General features: G+C 35.7%; 1 protein-coding gene across 2 annotated transcripts; it reads left to right on the top strand.

Annotated features, from left to right (window-relative positions):
- The first annotated feature begins 9 nt into the window (after positions 1–9).
- Positions 10–21679, top strand: LOC139123088 (prosaposin-like). Of its 2 annotated transcripts, XM_070689075.1 has the most exons (17): positions 244–400; positions 7242–7381; positions 7929–8069; positions 8894–9034; positions 10001–10204; positions 10632–10703; positions 11477–11593; positions 11944–12127; positions 13646–13788; positions 15401–15481; positions 16619–16651; positions 17308–17418; positions 18004–18181; positions 18998–19146; positions 19628–19705; positions 20090–20191; positions 20824–21679. In XM_070689075.1, exons 1-17 carry the CDS (start codon positions 298–300, stop codon positions 20854–20856), a joined length of 2010 nt encoding a protein of 669 aa, XP_070545176.1. In that variant the 5' UTR covers positions 244–297; the 3' UTR covers positions 20857–21679. The 2 variants fall into 2 exon arrangements, with proteins under 2 accessions (XP_070545177.1, XP_070545176.1); XM_070689076.1 differs by lacking the exons at positions 10001–10204; positions 10632–10703 and having other exon boundaries at positions 10–400.
- The last annotated feature ends 1455 nt before the right edge of the window (positions 21680–23134 follow it).

Genomic DNA, 23134 nt, shown 5'->3' with positions numbered 1-23134 from the left:
GTATGGCACTCATTTCATCATTTTCGAACTAACTCGTTACAATGTAATGCTAGCTTTAACATGTATTGTCTTTTCCCCCCCGTGAATTGTGTGATGTACAAGGTCAGATAGCGGTACGAAGATGTGCACACAAGGCCGAAACGTCAGGTGACTCATCTTCAGCTTTTCAGTTTGTTCCGACATAACATACTGTTTGATTGGTTTACGTTCGCAAGTGTCAGCACGTTGAACCAATGAAACGCTTTGTTATAGCGCTTCCGGTGAAGGGCTTCGTAAATAATACGAAAGGCACGTGATATGGCTTCATTGGCAGGGGGAACTCTTATTGTATCAACAACTGCTGCAGAAAGTGGGCCGATAATCATGAAAGTGTTGATCTTGATCTCATTTTTGGCGGCAGGTGAGTATATTTAGGGATTGATAAGACCTGCAGAATGATACGTTGGGCTGAGGATATCGTTTTCGTGTCACATTTGTTATGGTCGAGAATGCCAAGTTCATGCATAACAGAACTGGCAATGTTTCAGTTTGTCGGTGAACGAGTGCGACATCCTGTGCGCTGCTCTGTTGCATGGTCATGTCCGTTAGAAGAAGTTAGAGCTTATTAATGCTCGCTAGACATAATTATTTGTAGTTGCAGTTATAGCAGATCGCTAAATTGATCTCAAGGCAAATGAATCCTGTTTTGAAATATTACACCTTGCTCAGCAGTACAATCTGAAATCCCAACTACGATGTGGGCCATACCCCATCCCCATGACTCTGGTTCAGCCTGTGCGGAAATACATATGTCACGTTACTTGTGACTTAAATGACTCTTTATACAGTAAATTATATCAGAGATGATCAAACACCACAATAATCTTACGCGCAATGGTATTTGCTGCTTTTGCCGTTCATATTGCCACCGTCTCTTCTGAACTTGCTTTGTTCACAAAGTGATGATTAAAGCTCACGGGCCTTTCGCGTAGGCGAAAGTTGAGGATGAGAGAAAGATTCTCCGATGGCAATGACCGAATGTTGGCTATGGAATTCACATCCGGGGTTTGGTACATGTATCGATAACAATCCTGAAAACGACTTTCTTGTTGCATGAGAAAAATTGTGAATGTGATTACAAAATAGCAAATATTGAATTGATGGGCTTGTTTAGTAGCCAAGGAAGCTCGAAACTGGATCTGTATTCCCGAAACCAAAACTTGGCAGAGGTAGGAACAACAGTGTTTCAAATGTGTGCAGTATTGCGTCACTGACGTTTCTCTATTTAAGATTTTATCTAACCTTTAAATGCATAAGTTTCTTTTATATAATAACTCTAGCAGTCATGTAGCAGTTAGCTGTTCTACAGATAGTTGTTGTACATTTTTTTAATTTTGCTAGACTTGGAAATTTTTGCATATTATTTAAAATCAGGATTCAAATTGATATCAAAAGTATGAGAGAGGAAATTTTGTGTAACTTTTTGCACCTATGAATTATTTGTATTTAAGTGAGGACTTCATACTTATTTTAGGAGGTGTGTCTGTGACCCCGATCATATCATGAGGTCAAATGCTTATCTAGTCTATGTGCATCTTCAGCTACCCTGATCTTATCTGTTTAATACTTCAATCTTTGTACCTGATACCTTGATCATATGACCTGGCTGTTTGGAATTTACAGGGGGAAAATTTGTTCTCATGTATTTATCCAAGATATTTTGCGAAAAGCAACATCTTGCCAAATCATCAGTTGTTTTGAAGCAGTTTCAAACTCAATTCACACAGAAAGACATACACATACTTCTCTTTGATTGTATTATGATCATAAACAGTTGCTGTTATTAAGATTAGTGTGAGGGCTCCACAGACACTGCCCACATCAGTGCTTTTGTAATTTGGGGCGGTACCCAGTTATATTTTGTCAGAGTTTTCTGGTCAAGATATCTGGGTCCCCCTTGTAATAACAATGCAAGGAACAACAGAAATAATACAGTTTCCCCACCTTTTACTCAAACACTCAAACCTTTTGAAAAACTACCTGTTGGTATTCTAGGGATGATCCTCATACTCACAGGCAGAAGGTGACAAAGAAGGCAAAGAAAATTGTAATATATAACAAAATGATTAAATATTAGTAGTTTACAAACATAATATGCTGAAGGACTTTTAATAGACCTAGCTAAGTTTTGGGACTTTCCTGAAAATTCAGACTGGAGGGTCTTAGCTTTAACTACTAGTGCCCTGAAGGCGAAAATGGTAGTCTCTGTAGAACCCTTCTGAACATCTACCGTAAACCTTTGCCCCATTGTCACTTATTATTTACCATTTATCCTGGCTGACTGTCTTTAAAAATGGAGCTAGCTGTAGTGTACCAAGTTAACAGAAAAGTTGCCAATCTTTTGATGAAGATCGCAGGGAACAATTGGATTGTGAACAAATATGTACAACTTGGTTTTGCACTGGTACGGCCTACCTGTTCTAAATTGTTATGCCAAGATTTCACTGAAGGTTACAGAAAACAAATAGAAAACAAAGTAAACAGAGATATGTACAATGGTTAAATCTTGAGGCCTTCAAATCTTAGGCATGGTGTCAAACAGATCAATAAAACCTTTCTCTTCAGTGTCCAAGAGTTCTGTATTATTGTTATCTACTTAGTACTTGTCAAAAATAACAAAAATATATGCCTATAAACTGTCAGGTGAATGTAATAATACCCTTGAAAATCTTATAACATTCCTCTTTGCAAAGAATTGTCTCAGATTTTTTGTAACTTTTTTCCAACATACTGCACATAATTAATTACCAGTAAGTCCTGCATGCTTAAGCTATCACCTTGTTTCAATGTCATAAATTGTCTATGTTACGACCACTTTCTCAAAATTGCAAACTTCAAACTTGATTTCAGAAGTTTTGACAATTAAGAAAAAAAGGTTTGATTACTCTGTGTCATTGAGTCTGTAAAATATGATTCAACAAGTAAGCTCATTACATATTAATTTCATCAATATCATATTAGTGTCAGAGTATTTTATCAAATGACAACATACATCATTATTAAATGGAAAGATAATATGTCAGGTCAAATTTTTATACATTAACTCTTTATCAATACTATGAAAAGGTGCCATAGTAGAGTCAAAGATATTTTAGAAATATTCAGTTTGTTGTGGGCGTCAATTATGGTTACCCAAATTGAGTACAAATTTAATTTTGCTAATTGAGTAATAAATTGATATATCTTCCCTTTCCCATTGTATGCAAATGTTGATCATTCTCTATTTTCTCCACTCAATGTCTGTATTCAGATTCTTTCGATATTCATTAGAACTGTAAACAACCATAAAAATGCCATTATTAAGTAGGGTATTTTTGTGACCATCTAAATCACAAACTGGAAGTGATACTGGTATCACCTGTGTTACCAGGAAAATCCTGTTGTTTAACATTGCAAGCACCAGTCACTTTCTAAATATATAGAACATGTCCAAATAAAGGGTTATTGTTTCTCGACACTCAGTAAAATGAAAATAGTAGTTTTGTCTTCTTCACTAGTCATACAGGTGATCCTACTTAGATTGTAGTGGCAGTAAAATTTGCTGCCACCCACACTGTCAAACACTGACTTCGTGTGAAAAATGGCAACCCTACACACAAACTACACTATGCAGAAGTGGTAGGCGTATTGTACTACAACTAAAAATCATTCCAAGCTGGAATATGGAGAGGGGATATAATGATTCAGCTAGTTCACAAAGTGAAAATGGTTAAACCCTTGGTGCAACACAGTGTTATTTTGATTCGTGCATAATCTCGTTATCATTATCTATTTTTTGTTTGTTTGTTTGTTTGTTTGATGCCTGTACTTCTGTAGTAAGGTAAGGGGCCGTCGATAATAAAAGCTGAAGCACGAGAAACGTAATTCCTTCGTTTTACTTGAAACCCCCTCCCTCCCCCTCAAAACGACAGTTCTTATGCGAAATCAATTTCGTATTATGAAGCCGTTTCTGACAAACCCACACGCACCTCTCCAGTCCGCACACCCATGAAAAACCCCCCTTTTACGCGTTTCACTTTTTAAGACACAGAAAATCTTAATGCATTTCGCACGTAGGAAAATGTTTCACGTACATGATTCACGTTGAAAAAGCATACAGGTTTTTATTTCAAATTTATTTCTTTTCGTTGTCTTTTCTGTCTCCGTATTTTGTGGTCATTCTGTTCTCGATGAACGCGAAGGTAGTATTGCATTCTCGCTGCAAAGTTGCACTTCGAAAACAATAGACGAAAATCCTCATGCGAGTTTGACGCACACAAAAAGAAATGAGCTTTTACCCCCTCCCCCCCCCTAAACGAAAGAATTACGTTTGTCGTGCGTCAGCTTTTATTATCGACAGACCCTAAATGCCAATGTGTAAACTTACCGTATAAAATACTTTTACACCACAGCCAATAAATTTTGCTAAGATTGCAACATCTCTATATCCAAAGGGCCAGTAGATCACCTCACATAGCCACATTTGTATCAATAATATGAAAAAAGTGAATTTCGTCAAAAAGGTGTTTTTGCCACCTTTGAAAACCATAAAAAAGAAAGAATTAAAAGTGTTGTCATGTACATGAATTGATTCAAATTCTTAATAGTTGTCAGAAGCTTCTAGCAATCGCAGAAACGAATACCTGTACAAAACACAGGTGCAAACCATGAGATATAAAATATAAAAATTAGGAGATAAGATATTAAAAAAAACGCACATAAGTGATCAAGCCTTGATCTCATTTGACCAAATGTTATACTTCCAACTGATAACAGTTTCCAATGCAATGTGTCAAGGTGTTAGTAAAACCAAAATGAAAAGGTCAAAAAATTGATGTGCAAAATGGCAAACAAATACATCTCCAGCAGTTATACGAAATATACCTTTATTAAAATCAAAATCACTAGAAAAAAGACTGTAAAACACCTGGTCATCGTCAAGCTTCTTCCAACTGTAGAAACTGAAAGTTTGATTCTAAGCCTGTCTGGTGTATGTGAGCATATTTTCTGTTACTGTAACCATTTGAGTACTTTTATTAATTTTTTCCGTCAAAATTTTTGAGCAAATTTTACCTATTTTTCTTCTTTTTTTTCAATAATTTTGGACAAAATAGACTTTTCATGGGCTACAGTTTTTGATCAAAATTTTTGGAAAAATCTGGGGGAAAAAAATCACCTTGATCTGAAAAAATTTAACTTGGTTGTATTGTACAGGTATTTTATAAAGGAGGCAAAAAGTGACTTTTGCTTTGAGGGTTAATGTTTTCTTTCATTGGTATCATGTTTTATGACAAGTGATAAATTGAAAGAAAGGGTAAGCCAATATGTAGTCACCAGAAGTTTTGAGTATGTAGAATGCTGTGCAGAAAATGGACATGGCCCAATGCCAGCATGTACTAATGAACATAGCACAGTTCAGGGACAGTACCATCAGGTACAATGGGTGTTTACTACTCAGTATTGGCAGGAAAAATTTGCATACTGTCATGAATATTTAAATGAGCATGCCAATGTCATGTGATGATGAGTTCATGACACATGGCTATTTTAATGTAAAACAGCATCCTGGTGGGAGCAGTCATGCGAGTTTTATATCTATTGCTTGAACGGGAAGCAAGTCCGGAATTGTCCTCTTTCATGCCTGAATGGATTGTTGGACCTGACAATGGCACAGCTCACATAGTGACAATTAACCCACAGAGATGTGACAAGAAAAAAAGGAGTTGTGACTCAATTCTAATATTTGTTCAGTACTCCAGTACCTATTAGCCCATTACCGGTATTTATTTGCTTAATGAACTACAATTGCAATTTTTGCCAATTATTTGCAGAGTATATGTTTTCAATATAAAAGACATTTCTGCACCAACTATGATAATATGGAGTGTTGTGCCAAATTTCATTTCATTCTGCAAAATGCCATTAAAGTTCACTGCAAGGAAATGCAATGAGTGTGTGGCTAGTGAAGTGAGTTAGATTACAACCAACATATATGATCAAAATTTAGAATAAATTTTTATCAAATTTTCATGAATATTACTTTGATTTAGATTGTCGTTCAATTAAATACATAAATGGACCTGTTGAGTCTGAGACAGTGTGCTGTACATTGTACTTTAATGGCATTTTGCAGAATGAAATGAAATTTGGCACAACACTCCATATTATCATAGTTATAAGTAATAATAATTGTAAAGCGCCTTGAGCACATGTACTTGTTGATATGTGCACTATATAAGAACCCGATATTATTATTAAGGTAGAACGCACCTCGGGGACAGACATTCGGACTGTCAAACTTTTACAATTCTCTTCTGATATACTACATGTGGGGGTTCATTTTAAAGCTCTTGGTGAAAGAAAACTTTTCACTGGCTTAGTTTTTCGAAATTCGAAAATTTTTATTTTTCTCCATAGAGTTAACACAGGGATGGCGGCCATTTTGAATTTCTAATTTCGGTAAATCTTGGGTTATTTGTTTCTCTAGTACCAAAATTTGCATGGTGACCCCCTGTGTTTATTCTTGATTTTGAAAGAGAATGATTGCAAGATTCCTTGAGGAAAGTTTGAGCAAAAGTTTAAGTCTTTCACTTTCAAGGCACATACTACCTTAACAGATATTGACAATACTACCTTAACAGGAGCATACTACCTTAACAGATATTGACAATGGTGTTGAATATGTGCTTAGTCCAAGGTTTTTGATCTTATCATTTCAAAATATTTAATAACCTAGAAAGTGATTCTCAAAAGATAAGTCTCATGTATTTAGCTTGTCCTATTGAACTGGACTCAAAAGAGTGCCAATTTGCATATTCTGTGATATTGTTTTCATGACAACTATTTTGACCTCAACAAATTTGATGAAACGTTGCATATATGTGGCTCATAACTACATTTGAGTGAACATATTAAGATAATGCAGTTTCATGTCATACGATCCAGGTGTTGCATAATAAATACATTTTTCAAAATTTTTGATCTCAGGAATGGCTGCATCAGATCATATGAATTTTCTAGTGATGTTGAACACAATACGGCATAGCCATATCAGAGAAAAAAAAGCTCATTTTACAGACAACTGCTTATACTGTATATATCAAAATTTATTGACTTAATTCATTATTTAATTTAAAATTTAAGTTTATTTAATGTATTTGTTCATTTTGTTATTTATTTAGTTATTTACTGAATCTAATTTTATCTTACCTTATCTCATACAGCCAGTGCAGCAGATTTATTGGGTCAAAACAAATGCACTCAAGGGCCGTCATACTGGTGCTCTCATATCAGCAATGCTAAAGAGTGTGGAGCTGTTCAACATTGCAAGGACAATGTGTGGTCACCAAAATATGCAAAGCAGGTGAGACTTACCTTGAGAGTGCAATCTGTGTACATTTTTGAAGGACAGCAAAAGCCATGTTTATCAAACCTCTCTCTTATATCTCAGGAAGGTGTCCTTCACAGGTTTAACACTTTGAGCTTCAAAGTCAATTTTTGTCACCCGTATAAAATATACCTAAGTCAGTTTTTGTCAGATTTTTGCCAAAATTTTGATAAAAAACTGTGGCCAATGAAATGTTTTGTTCATTTGGTCCAAAATTATCAGAAAAATGATTGGAAAGTTTATAAAATTCGTAAAACGTTGCACTGAAATTTTGATGGGAAAACATACAGCACTCAAAGGGTTAAAGATGAAAGGTAGTTTACAGTATTTATTTATAAAAAAATTTCATATCTGATAATAACATTCTTCTTTTAGTGATACCTGGATATTGAAATACATGTACATATGGCTATCGGTATGGCTTTAATGGTTTCTGTCACTGAATATCTATGCCATTTTATTTGTATTTTATTAGTACCCTGTGAAACGATGGGAAATGATTTGTTTACTTTTTTGTTGACAGAATGACGAGGTGTGCGACTTCTGCACCGAAGTAATTAAAACTGTACGTAGCTTGATTGCAAACAATGCAACGGAGCAGCAGATTATGGGATTCCTGAAATCCGCCTGTGATCTAATCCCAGATGAATCGTTGAAGGATATGGTAAGCAGTTAATTGAATGTAATCTACACTTTTGTGCAGCAGATTTCAGAGTGTTGTCATGTATGTATGGTAATTAGCTGTTTACATGTACCTGGCATTGAAATCCGTTATTCCATAGAAATATATATTGTGTTTCATCACAGCTATGTTTGGTGTGTCTGTGAAACCTTGTTCCCCCAGACATACAATTTCTGCTATTAGCTTAACCTTTCGGTGAGGTCATTTTGTTAGCAATGATAAGGTATTACAAACAGGAGATTTCTGGGCAAGTTCACACTAAAAATAGACAACTGCAACAAAGTTGATTTGTGTGGAATATTGGTCCAGTGAAAATAACTCTAATGATTAAAATACAAGTACATGCACAATGACATCTAAAAGAAGAACATTTTCTAACTTGCTCTCATGTATGGTACCACGGTAATCCTTAGAGTTCCCACTAGTAGACTAAAGTTGCGTGCAAAAAAACTGTACCGTACAGCAGTTGTCTAATTTACAAACTTGAAGTATGAACTTGACCAGAAATCTCCTGTTTGTCATACCCTAGTGCAAGATGCAAGGTGTGCAAATATTTCCATTCCCAATAAAATATAATTGTCCTCAGATTGGTATAGCTTCAGAATATTCCTCAATATTCTTTAAATTTGCAGAAATGAGTATCGTTGTGTCATGGTGCAGGCATTAGGGCTAACGGAATTTTCGCATGTGAAGTCTGCTACATACCCAAGGCTGCATTTGTTAAAAACACTCATTAGTGAAGCTATAATAGGAACAAGTTTGTGGTCGATATTTTCTCAAATGATAAATTTTTGTCCTTTTTTCAGTGTCTGTCTGCAGTGAATGATTACGCTGAAGTCCTGTTCGACTTGATCATCAGTGAACTTGACCCCGAGACTGTGTGCACTGCCATTGGTCTATGCAAACCAGGTGCTAAGAAGGAACCAGTCATCAAACCCATGCTTGAGGTAGCTATTGAGTTCAGGGGTTATTGCCATACATGTAGTAACAAATTATAAACAAAAATTTTATGGTTACAAGCGTTTTTGTTTACTCAAAAATGAGCGTATCCATTTCATTATATGTGTGCGTGTCACCATTTTCATTTCATTTACCCATGCCATTTTCATACCCATCATCTTGCATATCGTTCTGCAGTGTAGTTTATAGTCATGTCCTCTGCTCGAGAACAGCAAGATAAGCAGAAATTTCTTCGTTGTTTTGTTTCCTTGTGTCTTTATTCAGAGCCTACTCAAACTGTTTCAGAACACTGAATAGACGTTTTTGAGGATAGAATTCATCATGAATATATTATCAGGTATTCATGTTTTATGGGCCCAGGATAGTTTACACAATGTAGTGATAGCGGTAGTAGTAACAATGGTGGTGCATAAAAACTACTTTTGATATGTTTACATAATGTTAGCTCACATCTAAGGTATTCTGTAATACCCACATATATCTATTACATCTGTAGAAGTAAAAGCATCAATAGAAATAATCTACAGATCATGTGTTTGTTTATCCAGTTTCCTTTGCTTAACTCACATGCCATGTGCTTAGGAAAATGGAATGACATCTGAAAGATGTTTGGCAACATGAAAAGTAATACGCCTAATAAAATTGTCCTGTTCTGTAACTTTGCCTGTTGGCTGCCCCTCAACTGGAAGAGATAGATGGAACAGACCAAATGATCACCATAAGTTTGTCTTGATAATAATTTTGAACATTATTAAAATGTTAACTGTGAGCCACGTTTGCTGAAATAACTATGTGTGTCAGCAAGAACTGTAAGAGTTTGAACAAAAGCTTTGAAAGCTTTAAATCGGTGTATCGGATCGCAGTAATGTCTACTACCATATTATCTTCGGTGTAACCCAAACATTTAGGAGAGCACATGCTTTGTAGATGCCCCATGCCATATTTTATTGCAGATTGGTGGCAGACAGGATCTCTGCACTGACTGCAAAGCAATCGTCAGTGAAGCTAAGCAAGCGTTAGAGGACAACAAAACCAAGGAAGAGATACTTGAACTGTTTGATGAGCTCTGCGAGTCGCTTGGCCCGTTTGAAGAGCAATGCAAAAATTACATGGATCAGTACATCCCTGTGTTGTTGGATCTGCTGGCAACAGAACTGGTAAGAGATAGTTCGGTAAAGGATGCTTGTCGATTTCGTTGAAAGACTCTCAGAAAGATGTCAAGATCAACAAAAAGAAGTGAAGAGGGGGGGAGTTAATATTAGGCTAGAAACTTACACCGGTGCGAAATTAACAGATAACAGATTTTATCATTTTTGTAATAATACCTTGTGCATGATCATGACTTTGCCTAATTCTTGTGAGCTTCAGCAGTCGTGCGCTCATGATTGAGTGAAAGTGATTGCTAGTCACTGCAGTAGAAGATAAGAATGAAGTATAATACACCGGTATATGAGTAGAGATATAAAATGATTTTATCCTGAAAACTCTCACATACATGCTCACAAAATCCCATCGAAACTACTGGATGATCGCATGTGTCCCTTTTGCTAATATTCTGTGTACATGTTCCGTTTCTTTCCACAGGATCCTCAGACTATATGTGCTGCCATTGGATTTTGCCCCAAAAAGACTGTTTTGTCCATGAAACCCAAACTTGTAAGAATATGTCACCAATAGGTTGTTTTGAATGTATAGTGTGCCTTTTGACTAAAAAGTCTGCTTTGTAGTGTTCTGTTTTTGTATTTCAAGTTTTTTTCCCACCTTTCTAAACATGCATGGTTGTGAAATCACTTTGCTGTGAATAGTTGGTAAAATGTAGGTTACGTCGTTAGTGATCACTTTACTAATAAAACTTTCGGGAAAAATCTTGAAATTTTCCCACAACAATGCAGCTAATTAGACGTTAATTTAGTGTTGTTTTAGGTCAAACAGATTGATATCTGTGGTCAGTTAGTTGTCAGTGCCTGATCTACTCCCATAGAGTGCCCCGTCAACCACCTACTAAAATATTGAACCTAGCGTACTTGTGGGTTTGATATTGCCTTTATAAAATAGACTTTTGACACCTATCATTCACTTACTGTATCACTCACTTCCTCACTGCCATATCATACACAATGAAACGTAGCTACTGATTGGTTAGTATTCACCTCCAGACAGCAACAATAACCAATCATCATTTGTCTCTCACTTCCTCATCATCATGGTACTTGTAGTAACAAAGTATATCATTGGGTATTGTTCAACTCTACTTTGCAATGACCTATCCATGTGTCTGTCATCTTGTCTAACCTTGCAACGTCTGATTTAACATATATCCTCAATGTAAACTGGTAGTGTTCAGAGATACAGTTTTAACTTTGTTTCAAAAATAAAAGGAAAAAAATGGAAAAATAAAGCGTTGTAATCTTTACCTTCCTATCCAACAGATTGTTCCGAGTGTGAAAATGACCCCTGCCAAGAAAGTAGACTCCTCTCTGGAATGTACAGTTTGTGAATTTGCAATGCAAGAAATCGACTCACTTCTGACTCAGAATTCAACAGCTGTGAGTAACTCTCTATGTCTTATCCATTGGCCATCTTTCTCTGATCTCAGGGTCCTAGTGACATCTCAATGGCTGTTACATCTTACCAAAGAATCAAAATACTAACATAAAGTATTTTATCATTAATAATTACATGATGTGTAAGTTGTTAAAACAAAAATGTTGATTCACTCTTCGCTTATGAAAATGTAAAATATGATACCTATTCTGATGTTGATATTGACGCTAATGAAAATTGAAATACGGACAATGCATCGTAATATTTAAATAAATTTTCATCATTTATTTTTACCATATAATTATAGGTTCCTCAATCAGGAATACATACTTTCTTTTTCTTTTTTTTGTAGTCTGAAATTATCTCTGTAGTTGACAAAGTTTGCAGCATTTTGCCGCAGACAATCCGTGCTGAGTGCAAAGCCTTCATCGATGACTACGGCTCAGAAATCATCCAGCTCTTGGTCGCAAAGTTGAACCCAACTCAAGTCTGCACCAAGCTTGGACTCTGCGCCGGCAAGACCCTAAAATCACAGCGTAAGTACTGTGTGTTAACCTTATTTGGATGAAGGTGGGCAAATACAGAGACCACACAGAAATTCTGTCAGACTTGTCAAATGTGAAGAGTACAGCTTTTCTGTATTTTGTCAGTCGTAGGTCAGATTTCTATGGCCCCTGTCTACTCATTAATGTCAAGGCACTTTGTTCTATGGGCAAAGTCCAGAAGAATATCATTGACAACATGTCATGAATACAAAATCAAATTCATAATATTCTGAACAGCGTAGACATGCCTGTAATATTAGGACATAATAGGACATTTCTCACCCCATAATGGTGTGATATGAATGGTTTATCTTTGCTGAATATGAATATTTTTGTGACATTTGCATCTAAATTATATAACTGTAAACTGCATAAAATTCAAAGGGCACTTAGTATCCAATTAGCAAATTGCAAGTTGATTGACCTACCGTATTATCCCTCACAACATGCAGTCAAGTCCAAAGACAAGTATAGCAGATAAAAGTTACTATAATTGAATCTTTCTTATTAATACTCACAATTTTCTCTCTGGAAAAATTTTTACCACACCTACGGTAGATCGGAGTTCTGAAAAAGTTCATTTACTTTGATGTTTGATGGTGGCAGAGGTTATCAAACAGGTCACACTGTCTGTGTGCTTTTGTAGGCGTGTTCAGTCACTCAGTAATGTACAATGTGTACTACACGGGAGAGGTGTCACTTCTTTCTTCAGTGAGCAAACTACATTAGCTTGAAAGGCATTCACCTGTGTGACAAAGTGCTTGGTGTGTGTTTGTACTGTGTTGCCATCCTGCCTGGGTGTTTCTGGGTATATTGAAATCAGCTCGTGAACAAAATGTTGCATTTCATCTTTGGTCTGAACTCTTTTTAGACTCTCTAGACCAAAGAGACATGTTTTAAACTGTGTAATACATGTAGCAGCTGGTATAAATATTCCGAATCTCAGTCTTTTGTCTCTAACAATGATATCGCTGCGCATCTTCCACATCAGAGAAGAAAATAAAACTTGATTGTAGAATCATGTAGAAAATGTTGCTGAATGATATCAGCTGTTTTCTAAGTAGTCATTTGGTCCTCACCGTTGTATCTCAACAATACCATGTTTTATATTTTGACACAGACTTTGACGTCAGTAAATTTTGTATCAATTTATTTTGACGAACATCAGTGTCAAACAGTGTCAGTGTGACATTGATTAGGAAGATGGATTGATTTGACATTGAATGATTAGAATCATGAAAGCTTTATTGTTTACTGATGGACCTGTCTATTAATGTTCACAGCGTTGCTTTATCTCTCAAGGACACTGATTATAAACTGCAGATTTTGCATCCATTATTTTGATTAAAATCCATGACATGACTTTCAGAGTAACATATATAATTAACATTGATTGATTGATTTACTGATTGATTGATTGGTCGATCAATGTATTCATTAGCATCATATGAAGTCTTTGATGCTCACAGATGTATCTCTGAAAAACTGTGTTTTTACATTTGATTTTAGCTTTGAAGGACGCCGAGTGCGACGTCTGCAAACTTGTAATGCAATACTTTGATGGTTTCATGGAGAAGAACCAAACCAAACAAGAAATTGTAAAGGCTCTGCATGAATTCTGTGACATTTTGCCTGGCTCAATCAGGGGACAGGTACAGACAATATTCTCAGTGTTCTCCCTGAATAAGGTAACAGGGGCGTGGCACCCTCTTGTAAATTCCGAGCGCCCCCTTGCCAGAAATGAAAAAGATTTATTTTTTTGAAAAATAAAACAATAAAATGTACGGGGAAAAAAAGTTGACAGTGATTTACAAGCAAAATGCAAGCGTGAGCGTCGATCCTGCAGACTGCAAACGTAATTCTCATCGATCTTGCAAATCTCGCGAGTTTGTGATGTCATCCGAGATCATAAGCCCATGTGCAACTCATCGAAGGCAGCCATATTTGCATGGCTCAGTCCGTAACGTTACGTTAGCCACGGTCCCTCCATAGGGACCGTGCATTAGGTAACCGACTTAGCTGAGTAAACATGGCAAGGAGCTTGAGGGTAACCAAGGACAGCAGAGTACACTGAAGTTTTTATAAGAGGTTAGAATTTCGTTTGTGTATTCCTTCCAAAAGCAAAACAACCTAATTTTAGGCTCGGTCGGACTTGTATCAGGATGAGAACACGTAAGTGTTATGGTGATAATTTTGCCATCGATGAATAAATGTATGTCTCTAGACTCGCTATGTTTTCGTTTGTAATAAAATTTATGGAACACTTTTTCAGATCTCTTTTCCTTTGAGTTTTTTGTACGAAAAAAATCTGAAAAAATGCTGCCCAAACCTGAGTGTTATGGTGATAATTTTGACATCGATGAATAAATGTATGTCTCTCGCTACGTTTTCGTTTTCAAAAAATGAAATCTTCATAATTGAAATCAGTGAACTGTAATAAAAGTTATGGTACACTGTCTCAGATCTCCTTTTCTTTGAGTTTTTTATACGAAAAAAATCTGAAAAAAATACTCCCCAAGTGCCACCAAATAACACCATTTTAATCGCTGTTTTTCAAAAGCTCCAACGCGGTCGCTTGTGGTGCTTCGCACCACGTCTTCGCCCTCTTCTCAAAAAATCCTGGGGAGAACACTGATTCTGTCTTCCTTTCTCTTAATAAAGCATTTATGTAAACTGCAGTTTTTTTCCTCTTTTGAAATGCGTTGAATTTTTCATCCTCCAGGATTTAGATTCACTCCATTCTACCAAATACTGCAGATTGCAGTTCCTTTGGTGTTACAGAAGATAACATTACAATGTTGAGGTCATTTGTGCTGATAGAAAATCAGACATATTTTGCCTGTTATGATATTTATATACAAGGTACTCCCGTAACTTGCAGGCGAAGCACCTGAAATATGCCTTCTACATGTATAGTTTCCATTGTAACATTCATGATAATAAAGTGCACTTTTCACAGGTCTGTGCATATATTTTCCAATAGTTTCTTAAAAATTTTTGTCTGAATTTATCTTTGCATATGAAAGGTAGAACTATATCAACCTTTGGCGTCGGTGCTATTGAACAGCATACACAGACTATGACTATGTATGTGTTTAAATCAGTGTACATTTAATAACTGAATTAACAGGCCTCAACTATGAACTATAGTAATTTGCAAATTTTTAGTCTGGTAATTTATAGATTTGTTGATGCATTGAAGAACTCTGGAGTCAACTTTTAAGTAATACAAATAGTTGAACATTTTTTCTTGTCATTTTTCAGTGCAATGATCTTATCACACAGTATGGCTATGCTATCCCAGAATTGATAGAACAATTGATGGACCCTCTCAAAGTCTGCCAGGTAAGAACTCGCTCTCATATTTTTAAAAAAGACTTTTGGTCAAGATTTCTTAACTCCTGATATTTTGGTATGCTGTCACTACTCAATGGTGAAAGCAGATAAATTACTCATGTAACCTTCCCCCTGTACAAAATAGTCCCTTGATGGAGACTTCAAAACCAAGTATTTAATCATTTGCTCAATGTTGTCAACACCATGACAAATGCACAGTGTCCAGGTCACCTGTGATTGACCTTTGAACCGAGGTCATATCAGGTGAACTTCAGCCCAGGAAACCAAATGGCAGTTGTCAGCCAGTGCCTTTCACAATAGACGGTCTTTCATTAAGCTGTGTGATATTCTGCTCATTAATAAAGTAATTCATATCCTTTATGTCAAAATAGCAAAACGCTAGATACTCATAATCGTTAGTGTGTTTACTAAATAGTTATTATGCCCAAATAATGCCCTTTATCTCATTCAGTGTTAGAAACGCAAGCAGTCACAACCCGTAAATTTTACCATCCATTGCAAATCTTGCCTGCAGCTTCTTCAAATTTCAGATACATAAACCAGCATAGCAATGTGGATGTTGCTCAAATGCCTCGATGTGTCATTTTAAGGTACATGTAGAATGCACATCAGGAATAGATATTTGGACTCAAAAACATGAACGAAACTTTTTTGGTCTACTTTTTGTCTAGGCTCATTTTAAAGCCAAGGGAGTAACTAAATTTATTGCTTAATTTTATGAAAAATCAAAAAAGTTAATTTTTCCCTATAGAGTTAATAATTAATACAGGGATTGCGACCATCTTGAATTTCAATTAATTTGTTTGTAGGTACCAAAACTTGCACAGTGACCCCTAATTTTTATCCTTGATTTTGAAAGAGAATGGTTGAAAGTTTAGTTTGAGAATTGCTCAGGAAAGTTTGAGCAAAAGTTGAAGGCTTTTGCTTTAAAGACACACATTAACGTGAATAGCTTTGAACTTTTTACAACTGAAAATGCCATCTTTTTTCCTGTACATAGATATGTACTTACAGAAGATGATTGTTTTCAGCTAACAAACGGGTAAAAGGCATCTAGGGTATGTAAAAATGTGCTGCTGATCCAAAAATAAAAAAACTAACACAGATATTTGTTGTTTGTTGCAGTTGATTGGACTTTGTGGTCCCACAAACAAAGAGGTAAGTTGGAAGCCACTTTTTGTTTCTTTGCATCACACATATGTCGACACAATGTATGTCACTAAAGCAGCAATCAGTTGAAGCTCAGTTACCAAGCCAACAGGTAGTGATACTACTAATCAATGCTTTATATTTTGTTCATTTTCAATTCATCCCTTCACATCCAGACTTTGTAAATCTCATTGTTTTTAAATAGTGTGGTTGGACCTGTGCATAGGGAAAAAGAACGAAAGGGTCATCAATATGATCAATTCAACTCTCAGAAAATCCACAGCAAAACTTATCTCAATACTTTATAACAGGAGATAAATATATTGACTTCCAATACTTTAGGAATTCTGTCATCTCAACCTATGTTGACAATCAGTGAGTTTCACTTTGGTGGCCACATGAAAACAAAATATTATGGATATTGTGCCACTGATGTCATATGAGAAAACAATGGATGCGCCATCTGCTTTTGACCAAATATGGAAATATGCAAATTTCCAGTGACAGAATAACTCTGATACAGGTTATGAAGCGTTGTTTCCAGATATGTGTTTGATGATTATTAAATATAAATTTATGAATTCATCACACCACAAGTTCTTTATTATCCCTGATGAAAATTCTCTTCACATCGCTTCAACAAGTCATTCTGGTCTCCTATACAGCTTCTGCTACAGTCGGTAAAGACTACACCTGTGAAAGACACCCCAACATGTGCCTTGTGTGAATTTGTGCTGAGAGAACTTGACTCAATGCTGGCTGACAATGCCACTCAGGTGAGTTTATGTCACTAACCCGTCACTATCAAGGCATTAGTCCAATTAGATTTCAAATGTACCACAAACAATTGTCTGCTCTGATCCAAAATACTTAACCCATTAAGCGCCAAAGTCAATTTTTGTTGCCTTTGTAGAAATACCCGGTCAGATTTTTTCAGATTTTTGCCAAAATTTTGATGAGAAACTGTAGCTCATGAAATGTGATGTCCATTTGGTCCAAAATATCAAAAAAGTTACAGAAAAATTCATTAAAATTGGTAAAATGATGCATTAAAATTTTGGTGGGAAAAATCACAGCACTCAGTAGGTTAAATATGCAACATTGATGATAAGTCATTATCGTAAAATTTGCACAATAAAATTTTTCATTTTGAATTTCAAATATCGATAAATTTTAGGTAATTTATTTCTCTAGGACCAAATTTTGCACTGTGATCCCTGCTTTTTTAGTCTTGAATTTGTAAAAGAATAGTTGAAGGTTTCATTTATGAAAGTTTGAGGAAAAGTTAAAATCTTTCATTTTTTAAGGCTCATACAATTATCATAAGTATTTGTTTGGTGATGTTCTTGTCTTCCATCCAGAGTGAGATCATTGCTGCTGTGGATCAAGTTTGCAGTTTGCTGCCAGGTTCCCTCGGTGCAGAATGTAAGAGTTTCGTCGATGAGTACGGCCCTGCTGTCATTCAGTTGCTCATCAGTCAGATTGAACCACAACAAATCTGCACTCTGATTGGTCTATGCACATCAAATGAGGTCAAAGGTATGTTTAACAATGATCATGGATACTTATTTTGTAGTAGGGTATGATAGAGGGCGCCATCACTTCTAAAAGTCTGGCTATGTCTAATCAGCTGCTTTGGCTACGGTAATGTTATCGTTTTGTAACTTTTAAATGTCGTACTTTAAGGCTGGCATTCAATATTTGAACTGGCTATTATGCAGGAAAATATTACAAGCTAGAAAAAAACATTTTCTTTAGACAGCCCTCAGAGTTCAACATTTCATTAGCACTTTCAAGTTTCCGTCTACTTTGCTATTGGTCTGATTAATACTCCTCTGGGGAGTCAAACACTGCACCAAGCTGTGCACTTCCTAGTTTTCAAATGCATCTGAATTCTCTAGCACAGATTTCATTAAAACCAAATGCACTGATTATTTAATTGATACCATGAAATTAACACACATTTTCAAGTCATGTATGGACTTTTTGTATCGATAAAAGATATTTATAAGATGTTAAACCAAGACTCTGTAACTTCACATTATTTTAAATTCATGCACCAAATAAAAAACAAGGCTTTCTTGTGTTTTAGTTTTCAAATGTGAGTCGACAGATGACTGTGCCATGATAAGGATGGGCAATGTTCTGTACAATATGGTATACTCAGATACACAGGCACCCCACCCCTCTATTGTGAGAATTAGTCAAACCATATTGTTCGCAGTGGAAAAGTTGGACCTTTCTATTAGTAAATGGGTGTGAAAGTGTCACATAAGTAGTCTATTTGTGATGGAAAGGGATAACTCAGAATTATTACTGACATGACACATATATTTGTAATTTGTCGTCACACAGTGCCAAAAGTCCAAGATACTGGGTGTGATGTATGCAAGCTAGCTGCTCAGTATCTCTTAACTGTTCTGGATAAAAACGCCACTCAACAGGAGATCGAACAAGCCCTGGAAGAAGTCTGCAGTATCTTGCCAGCCTCCATTAAAGATGAGGTGAGTTAAAGGCACGTTAAAGGCCCAGGGTGTCATTATAATATTTATAAATTGTGAAGTTTAACACACTAATCTGCAATTACACACTGAAATTTATGCTGTGTGGAAAGTATAGTTAGCTTTGTCTCATTTGGATTCTAAAATTATCATTGTCCATAAACTTTGCACAATGATTTTGTGTTGTTGAACCTCAAGCATACTATAAAAGTCTTGAGTCATGAAAATTCTGATGTGTTTTTTTAGAAAGCAGTATATATAGTGAATAAGTGTTGTATTAAAACTGTCAGTATTACGAATTATCTGAACAGATTAAGGAACATGATTCCATTATTACATGTAGTGTAAATAATTGTCACATGCAAAAAAATCATCCTTTCACCGGAGATGTCCCCTCCATGGTAGGCTTAGTACTTTAGTTTAACATGAAAGACAATTCTTGTCTGTCGTTGCTCATAGTGTCAATTATGTACTTTTTGAACAGTGCACTTCATTGGTTGAGGAGTATGGACCAGTCATCTTTCAACTACTGCAGTCTCTCACAGCAGATGAAGTTTGTCAGGTAAGTGATATACCGGGTAGTACATACATCCCTTCAGCGTCTTTTGCAGGCCATATAGTGAGGAACTTTTCCATAATTTTTTTGTATGCAGGATGTGTTTAACATGGAGTTTAGTAGTTTGGACTATTTTGTTGAGATTTATACTTTCGTACTTTTTGGGGCCGACTCGCAGCGATTTCGAAGCTGTTATCCAATTGGTTGGCAGAATTGTACCGTTATAATGAAATAATACAAATAAACTCCCTAAGTTGCTGTGAATAGTGACAATCGACCAATCAGATATAACCTCGCAAACACGCTGCAAGTCAGCCGACTTTTTCTGGGTTTTGTTCTTAATTGCTATAAAATATTGATTCAAAGGAATGTATTTTTTCCCTGTGCCAGGTTCTGGGACTTTGTACAGGCAATCCTCTGCTGGGAGCTAAGAAGTGTTCATTTGGACCGGCCTTCTGGTGTGCCAGTGAGACAAATGCTAAAATGTGCAATGTGAGTACATGTATTACAGTTGTCATATATATATGTGTGTTTGTGTGTGTGTGTGTGTGTGTGTGTGTGTTTCTGTGTGTGTGTGTGTGTTAATTGCATTTCAAAGCCTCCAGCCCTATTGCAAAGAGTTACATTACAGAAGAAAAGTTACAATTTGATAAATATGGTATGCAATGAAGCATTTACAATCAGTACAAAAATTGTTTAGCGAGACGTTTTATTACATGTAGCATTGAAAATCAAGTTAGCAATCAAATTATTCTACCACTAGTTAATCTCATCTTTGTTATCTGGTAACCATGAAACTTGCTTACATGACGAAACTCATCTAAGTTCAACTGAAGAAGACAAAAGTTATCATAATCATACTCATCATGTTTGAAATTCAATATTGCTACCAGATTTCTTCATCACTGTTGTTAGCATGATATTATGTGTACAAAAATTTTGCTTCCACAAAAGAGAAATGCATAATGCCGATGTTACATCTCATAAATGCTTAACTTTCACATGTGAGTGACAAGTCTCATAAACAAAAATCTCTGCCAGACAAAGATATAATACTCTTTCTTTATACCTGCACACAAATATTCTGAAATGACAGAAATGTTTTTTTTTCTTCAATCGTTCAGGCTGTCCAACACTGCAAGTTACATGTGTGGTAAAACAGCAGTTATGCAAAGGTGAAGAGCAACTGTTTTATTAAGCTCTTTGTGTCCTGTATTTTGTCAGCAACATTTTATTTTTACAGACAAACGTCAGGGTCCACTCACAATAATATATCAATGCCATGTAGATTACAGATGGGTTGTTTCAAAGGACTTAACGTATATATCAGTAAAAAGTAGAAATTAACAAATGCACAATACATTCATCTTTGACTCTAATAGTGAGAAGATAAAAAAAGGCCAGATCTTAAAGCAAATATTGTGATTCTCAAAGACAGCACATTGAGAGATATAAATATTTTTTTTGTCAACAAAATTTTTGTAATAAATTCAAGTATAAGTTTGAAGAATTGCTGTTAAGTAGATTTTTTGAAACTCACTTGTGTCATTTTATTTTGAACCAGATCTGTTTCCTCCTATGTTTGATAATTAAAGCAGCGTGTCATAATTTGTAGATTTCCAAGTGATGTTAAAATTTTTGGATATTTTTTAAACATGACACAGTGTAGATTTTCAGTAAGATTCACCAGTTCAACTGCACTGTCACTTTATTCAAAGCAACTTTGAAATCTTACGACCCCCAAATGTACAATACCACATCATCTGCGGTTTTGGGAGCAGTAGCATTGTAGAATGTGAAATAATCAGAAATTGTGTATCTAGAAATTTGCTGTAGTGATTTTGACTTTGTAATCACAAAACATGTGAAATTTTGATAAATTATCAAGCTTTGTTGTGGTCTTGTATTAATAACATTGCTGTGCATTATCAATTGAATAAGAAAATAAACAGATCTTTGCCACAACGTAGAAATGTACAATTTATGATTGTTGTTCTTTGTTTGATGGTGCGAGGTGTGGTTGGATGAAAGAGGTTGGTGTCAGTATACAAATTCAAGTCAGATTTTGTGGTATGCAAAGTGATTCATGTAATAAAGTCATGAGGGGTGTGTTCAATTTGCATGATCGTAATCATAATTGGCCAATCACAGTCATGATTGTCTGTTGGAACGCACACAGTGAAAATCATGATTGACAATCACATTAATCCTTCCATTCTGTGTGATTAGTAGGATTGCAATACGGCACACACTGAAATAAATGTACGTGTTATAAAATGCTACATAATCATCAGTTTCGTTGTCTCCTTCAGTTGTATCTATGATGTTTCAACAGCATATCCAAGATATATTGTCTTTTATTTTGCAATTTTTGTTTGTCATCAAAAGTAAACTCCTTGCACAAAAGTGATGAAGGTAGCTGTTACATGTAAACTTGACATTTTTTTGTTTTTGTTTGTTTGTTTATTTTTTGGACGGGGGTTTACAGACTAAATACCAATAATGATGTCACATGAATCATGATCAGCACTGTTCAAGTAAAAATAAATGCCTCTGGCCATGCCTACCTTACTGTTAATCAACATTTCCAATCAGTATTTATGGATGTTAGATGGGCCTTAGAACTCTTATTCAATGTAATTCCATGTCAAAGCAGTTTATTAGGAGGTGTTCACACATTCCCTCTAAAAATATTTAATGTCTTTTTTGAGACTATATGTGGAAATTAAAATTTGTGACAAAAAGTTAAAATGGAGATTGGATGCTACTTGGCAAGCATTTGCGGATTTGTAGGTACAAAATCATTCTCCTTGTAGGCACCCTGGATGTGAAACTTACTTTCTGCTGATCTTATAATGTGAAATCCAAAGAGTTGTTGACATAGCAACTGTAGAAAGGTTTACAGGAGTTGCATTTTGAATCTGCCCCAGCACTGCAATTCTTTGTGCATCAGTCCAACTGCATCACTTACATGTATTACTGTAAGAAACTGGCAAAGGTCATGATATCTGCATTGCAAGTGCTTCAGTTCTAGTGTAGTCCTTTTCAAAAGCTAAGGCGTAATGCGCCCCGGGGACAGATATTCCGACTCTCAAATTACAACTCCTGCCAGATGTATCACTAGTGGGGGCTCATTTTAAAGCTCTTTGAAAAAGAAAAACTTTCACCGTCTTAGTTTTTTTATGAAATCCAAAGTTTAATTTTTCCTCATACACAGGGATGATGGCCAATATGAATTTCAAATATCACAAAATTTTGGATTATTTGTTTCTCTAGTTCCAAATTTTGTACGGAAACCCCCGATTTTTATTGTTGATTTGATAAGAAAATGATTAAAAGTTTCATCGGGAAAATTTTGAGCAAACAAACAAGTCTTTCACGTTCCGAGGTGCATACTACCTTAAAAGTTTATTCATGAATGCAACCCTGACAGAA

This window comes from Ptychodera flava, chromosome 22 (assembly GCF_041260155.1).
Source record: "Ptychodera flava strain L36383 chromosome 22, AS_Pfla_20210202, whole genome shotgun sequence".
NCBI lineage: Eukaryota > Metazoa > Hemichordata > Enteropneusta > Ptychoderidae > Ptychodera > Ptychodera flava.
The sequence above is the reverse complement of the archived record's forward strand: the minus strand, read 5'-3'. Positions and strand labels throughout refer to the sequence as shown.